The sequence below is a fragment of the Siniperca chuatsi genome, linkage group LG20, assembly GCF_020085105.1.
Source record: "Siniperca chuatsi isolate FFG_IHB_CAS linkage group LG20, ASM2008510v1, whole genome shotgun sequence".
Lineage (NCBI taxonomy): Eukaryota > Metazoa > Chordata > Actinopteri > Centrarchiformes > Sinipercidae > Siniperca > Siniperca chuatsi.
In genome coordinates, this window is record NC_058061.1 from 19,484,718 (window position 1) to 19,491,366 (window position 6,649).

The 6,649-nt window shown below is 46.4% G+C and overlaps 1 protein-coding gene across 1 annotated transcript; it reads right to left on the reverse strand.

Annotated features, from left to right (window-relative positions):
• Positions 1-5,154: 5,154 nt before the first annotated feature.
• On the reverse strand, positions 5,155-6,371 carry LOC122867991 (antifreeze protein Maxi-like; the record flags this gene model as incomplete). The annotated part of the gene is made up of 2 exons (XM_044179490.1): positions 5,155-5,290; positions 6,088-6,371. Coding segments are annotated over 2 exons (420 nt in total), but the record flags the coding sequence as incomplete, so codon positions are not given.
• Between the last annotated feature and the right edge of the window lie 278 nt (positions 6,372-6,649).

Genomic DNA, 6,649 nt, shown 5'->3' on the forward strand with positions numbered 1-6,649 from the left:
TTAGTATTATCTTGGGGGTTTTTTATTATAAGAATATTACTCAAACACTAACTCCACCAACACCATTAATATCTTATAACACAGTCAAATATACCTTATGAGACTCAGCTTTGTAGAAAATTACATTTTAAATCACAACCTATTTAATTTTACACATACAAAACCTTCCATGTATGCTTATGATGTAAAATTAGAGAAAAGGAAGGTACATTGTGTTCCCTTCTGGGTAATTACATTTATACGACGTGATTGAATCTTCTCACAATGCACTGTAAAACAATTTAAAAAAGCAAATAGACTTACAGCGTGCTGATGAAAATCCTTCGTTGGAAGCCCCGCGGGATCTCAGGTGTGGATTCTCAGAACTGGTTCTCCCGTGGTTGCGACCCGATGAGAATCCTGGATCTCTGTCCACTGGTTGAGACCTAGACTTCTTCGCAGTCATCAGCGGTTGAGACAGACTCCTGGTGAAATGGCGGTTGTTCTTCAAACTTTTGATGCAGTATCATATCCCCTGGATCTCCTCCAGTTAACCAGACAGCCTCTAGAGAATGTTTAATGTTTTGACTGCCTGAGGCATGCCCAGTTGTGTCATCCTGTGGCAGGCAGGCAGACAGAAAAGTAGCAACTCACATCCTCTGAAAGCACAGATGAGTAGGTATCAGATGAGGTCTCGGATGTTGAGGTATCATTTGATGACTCTGAAAGATATCATTTATAAACACGGTAGGAAATAAGTCTTAAATATTTTTGTATTCAGTCACTGCAAAGAATGAAAAAAGTCTTATGTTTCGGCCTAAAGGTTTAAATACGTAAAATGTAGTTATTGGTAATTTACCGGATGCTTGGGCCATTTTTCCGTTGTCACATTCAGAAGTCCTGTTCTCTGCGTCTCCCTTTGTTATCTGTCTACGTCTCTAGGTACCCCTGTCTTTATAAAGGTCCTGTGTGAAAACAAGGGTTGACCTCTTGACCTTCTGGTTCCCCTGTGTGTGTGTGTGTTGCAGAGATTAGCCTCTGAGATTTAACATCTTTTACTTTGTCATTTGAGATGTTTATTATCCAGACCTCCAACACGGAGCTTAACACAGAAACTTCAAGTACATTTGACATCAGGCTCAGTGTTAAAGACACTAATTGTAATTTCCTCTCATGATATTGTGAAACTTTAAAGTATAATCTTTTTTCAACATAAGAGTGAGTAGAGGTTCCCAGGTTCCAGATTTTATGGGTAATTTATCTTATTTTGTGCAAAGTGTGTTGTCTGGCTGACACATTCAATATGCCTTAAGGCCATAAAAGACATTCCTTGATCTGTCTTCACACAACGGGCCTTCAGAAAGAGCAGCAATCTAATCAGGAATGAGGGCAATCGGCAGGAATCTGACGCCCTCATTCCTTGGTCTTCACATAATCTGCACAGGAGTTGCAAGAGATGCTGCATGTAGACATTCATCAACGGATATCTGGACATTTATTCAGCTTCACATTTTAACAAAATCATTGCCTCACGCATGCTCCTCCTAACCTATTTTCCCCCCATTGGCTAACCCTCCCAATGGTTCACGCAAACACCGCCTACCCTCCCACATCTTTCCAATTCATTCACACCTCACTCTGCACCAGACAGACAGAGAAGGACGTGTCTATTGGTCCTGAAAGATTAGATTTTATAGATGTATCAAAAGTATAAAAATAATTGACAAATTTACCATTTATTTCACGCCTATTTTACTTACATTCATTCCTGCTAACCACGCCTGCTTCACGCTCATTGGTCCACGCATAACGCCACTCACTTATAAAGGGAGGATCGGGGGGGTTAATATTTACTCAAAGGTCACCATCCGTCAATTAAAAAGTGACAAAGTATTGTTTATCGCTCTAACATTTATTAACAGACTACAGAATTGGTCCAAAACACCAGTCCAGTGTGGTTTTATATGACCTGACAGAACAAATATTGAGGTCTTTCCTTATCCATGATGTCATGGTATGTAGGTATACTATTTTATAATTGTTTGCATGATTTTAAGTAGAGAAAGTTGACTTGACATTGTATGGTCAATGTAGTTTTAATTACACTTGTTTGGAATCCCAGTATCAGGTGATTAAAAGCCAGATAAAAGCATTAAACTGAACACTTCATTAACTACATTGGGAGGTTAAGAACCAAGGTTCTACACAAACTTGCATTTTGCCAGTAGGGTTTCACAGAACCTGCTCACCTTCTTTAGCATCTTTCTGCAACATGGATTCCATTGACTGGAAGAGGACAAGGGCCTTCTTTATGGAGATCTCATTGGGAGACAAATCTGCCGTACAGAACAAATTAAGTTACTTAGTGTCAGAATGGAGCTCTGAAAAGATTTTAATCATAAATGTTGTTACCTCGCATTCTCCTCTGCAGCCCATTAACACGTCTTTCATTTGCGCCACCAACTGGCAAACAAGAGCCTATGGACATTACACTTGCTGTTAATCAAATGTTTATGCTGTTTTATGGCACAACACAACACCAAGTTGTTACAGTTAAATGACATTTGAGGAATTAAGGAACTTTCAAAAGTCATGGCAAAGCATACTCCAGTATGCCAAAAGACCTTACTCCTACATTTGTTATACTACACTACCATTTTCTTAAACATTTGCTTCAAACAGAAGGAATATAAAAACCTTTGGCGAGCCAAACAGTCAGCACATAAATAAGCACGACCCAAACAGCTCCCATTGCTTCAGTCACCAAGGGAAAATACTACCTGTGCCACATGTGAGGTTTTAAAAAGCCCATCATGCTGGTGATACAGCTGTTGCTGATCAGCTCTAATTGTCTGTCAGGAATCAGTGCTAGTTGAGATTCAGCTCTTCATGTGACAAGCATGTAAAACAATTTCTCAGCTTATAAAACTCTGAGAATGTTGTATGTATTTGTGTCATATTACTTGTTTTGGATGTATGCTAAGGAGCAATTCTAATATTAAATACGAGCTCCTGAGAAAGCTCCATTAAAGAAATGTCACTACTCTTCAGACAGCCATGGAAGCAATAAAGGCTGTAACTGGGAGCATGGCAACAACTAAAAATGGGAGAAAGGAAAGGAACAGTCAGAGGGTCACTAAAGTCATCAGAACGTATCCTCTGGGAACGTTGAAAATATGTGTAACAAATGCAATAGCAATCCATGTAATAGTTGTTGATATATTTCAGTCTGGACCAAAGTGGTGAACAGACAGACTGACGGACAGAACAACTTTGCCTATGATCAACCTATAAAATAGAATGTACTATCATTGATATTATTGCCCTGCAGACCCACACAGGTGTTTGCTGTTATTGTGGTTGATTAGATCTGCTCAGGTTGAAGGAGGACCAAGCTATATGCTGGGATTTATGTGCAGTCACCAACCTGCATGTATTAATTAGTAGTGACAAGAAGATGAAGCCTAATGATGTTTTGGGGTTTTCTGTTTGTGGCGAAAGAAAGATTAGAAGCTTAGATCTGCAAGCTCAGTGACATCTGGTGGTTTGCAAAACATATAGCAGCCATTCAAGACTGGGGCTAAAGCACTACAGCACCTCACGGATTCCACAGTTTCAGTCTCACATGTGTGCAATAGAAGTCCGAAAAGCGGTGAGGACTCCGCCTCGAAACGTGGTTCGCACTCTACCAGGTGAGCTCCTAAGGCGCCCTCAGATCACTTTTTAATACATTTCAATGATCTAAAGTGTTTTATTTGTAAAGAGTATACTTGGGCTTATCTCAGCTTACAAAAATATTGAATGACAACACTCCTGAAAAGTGATGTGAAACGCACCCTCAAAGAATTTACTTAATACTATCACACATGGTGTTATATACAGTATAAACAAGACTGAAATATATACACGGAAAAGAAAGCACAGTACTACTCGCCCCGGTGCCCTGCAGACTTTTCCCACAAGTTTTACTGAGAATAAAAGTTGTCTTTAAAACCAGTGTTGCGTGCCTTGATGCTTCGAAAGTGCTTACCTGATGGCAGCAGCAAGATTAAATAGTGGCCTGGATGAGGGCTTTTCTCGTGCACCTTGTATCATATATTTCATCCAGGTGGGGCTGATTGCTCCCTATTGTTTTGGAGGCCTGCTTAAAGGAATAATTCACCATTTTGGGAACTACACCTTTGCTTTCTGGCAGTTAGATGATCGATTTTCACATCTTCTATGATAAAGGATGGTATCGTGCAATTACTGAATTGTCTCTCTCCATTTGTAATTTATTATGTTTATTTCACGAGTCACTTCAGGGCCCCCCATAGTTAGGCGGTGTTGCAATGAAGTGAGGGGTCACGACATTTCTAACAACTTAAACCAGGAATACGCTGCAACAATAAAATTGTTTAGGATACTGAAAATAAGCAAATCAGGTCAATATATTAATGCTGCAGACATCAGTACATTTTGACAAGACTCCTGTGGTCACGGTCAATATCCTGGCAGCAGCAACAGTTGAGTTGAATTGATGCAACTGGTATCTGGTTTAAACTACAGCACATTAAAAGTCATAAATGTGCAACAATATAGGGATTTGAAAGAAACTAGGCATAGCTGTCATTTAACCTATACACCAATATCTGGAAAAATAAGGAAACAAAAAAGATCAGTTAGAGATTTATTTAAAATCAGAGACAGATAAAAATGGGTACATGCAGAAACATCTTCAATGCAAAAATAAGTCTTGCATGGTTCCTCAAACCTAGTCCCATACTTCAGTTGCCTCTTAATGTGATCAGTTCTGGAGGTCTAGGATAAGGCTGCTTCTACAGTCACGTTGTCGGCGGCTGTCACGTTTTCGGCTCTTCTATTCACTGCTGCGCTTGCATTTCTTGCTGCTGCCGTCACATTGTCGCTGGCAGTCACGTTGTCGGCGGCTGCTGCCGCTGCAGTCACATTGTCGCTGGCAGTCACGTTGTCGGCGGCTGCTGCTGCTGCAGTCACATTGTCGCTGGCAGTCACGTTGTCGGCGGCTGCTGCTGCTGCCGTCACATTGTCGCTGGCAGTCACGTTGTCGGCGGCGGCTGCTGCTGCCGTCACATTGTCGCTGGCAGTCACGCTTTGTCGGCGCTGCTGCTGCTGCTGCCACATTGTCGCTGGCAGTCACGCTGTCGGCTGCTGCCGTCACATTGTCGCTGCTGCCACGCTGGCGGCTGTCACGTTGTCGCTGGCAGTCACGCTGTCGGCGCGCATTTCTGCTGCTGCCGTCACATTGTCGCTGGCAGTCACGTTGTCGGCGGCGGCTGCAGTCACATTGTCGCTGGCAGTCACGTTGTCGGCGGCTGCTGCTGCCGTCACATTGTCGCTGGCAGTCACGCGTTGTCGGCGGCGGCTGCTGCCGCCACATTGTCGCTGGCAGTCACGTTGTCGGCGCGGCGTGCGGCTGCTGCTGCTGCATGCGCTGGCAGTCACGTTGTCGGCGGCTGCTGCTGCTGCCGCCACATTGTCGCTGGCAGTCACGCGTTCGGCGGCTGCTGCTGCTGCCGTCACATTGTCGCTGGCAGTCACGTTGTCGGCGCTGCTGCCGTCGCTGCCGCTGGCAGTCACATTGTCGCTGGCAGTCACGTTGTCGGCGGCGTCCGCGCGCCGCTGCCGCCACATTGTCGCTGGCAGTCACGTTGTCGGCGGCGCTGCTGCTGCCGCACATTGTCGGCGGCAGTCACGCTGCTGCTTCTGCTGCTGTCACATTGTCGCTGGCAGTCACGCGGTCGGCTTCTGCTGCTGTCACATTGTCGCTGGCAGTCACGCTTGTCGGCTTCTGCTGCTGTCACATTGTCGCTGGCAGTCACGTTGTCGGCGGCCGCTGCCACATTGTCGCTGGCAGTCACGTTGTCGGCGGCCGCTGCTGCTGCCGCTGTCACATTGTCGCTGGCAGTCACGTTGTCGGCGGCCGCTGCTGCTGCTATTGTCACATTGTCGCTGGCAGTCACGTTGTCGGCGGCCGCTGCTGCCGTCACATTGTCGCTGGCAGTCACGTTGTCGGCGGCTGCTGCTGCGGCTGCCGTCACATTGTCGCTGGCAGTCACGTTGTCGGCTTCTGCTGCTGTCACATTGTCGCTGGCAGTCACGTTGTCGGCTGCGGCTGCTGCTGCTGCTGCCACGTTGTCGGCTGCGGCTGCTGCTGCCACATTGTCGCTGGCTGTCACGTTGTCGGCGGATGCTGCTGCCGCTGTCACGTTGTCGGCGGATGCTGCCACATTGTCGCTGGCTGTCACGTTGTCGGCGGATGCTGCTGCCGCTGTCACGTTGTCGGCGGCTGCTGCCGCCGCTGTCACGTTGTCGCTGGCTGTCACGTTGTCGGCGGCTGCTGCCGCTGCTGTCACATTGTCGCTGGCTGTCACGTTGTCGGCGGCTGCTGCCGCTGCTGTCACATTGTCGCTGGCTGTCACGTTGTCGGCGGCGGCTGCTGCTGTCACATTGTCGCTGGCTGTCACGTTGTCGGCGGCGGCTGCTGCTGTCACATTGTCGCTGGCTGTCACGTTGTCGGCGGCGGCTGCTGCTGTCACATTGTCGCTGGCTGTCACGTTGTCGGCTGCTGCTGCTGTCACATTGTCGGCGGCGGCTGCTGCTGCTGTCACATTGTTGCTGGCAGTCACGTTGTCGGCTGCTGCTGCTGTCA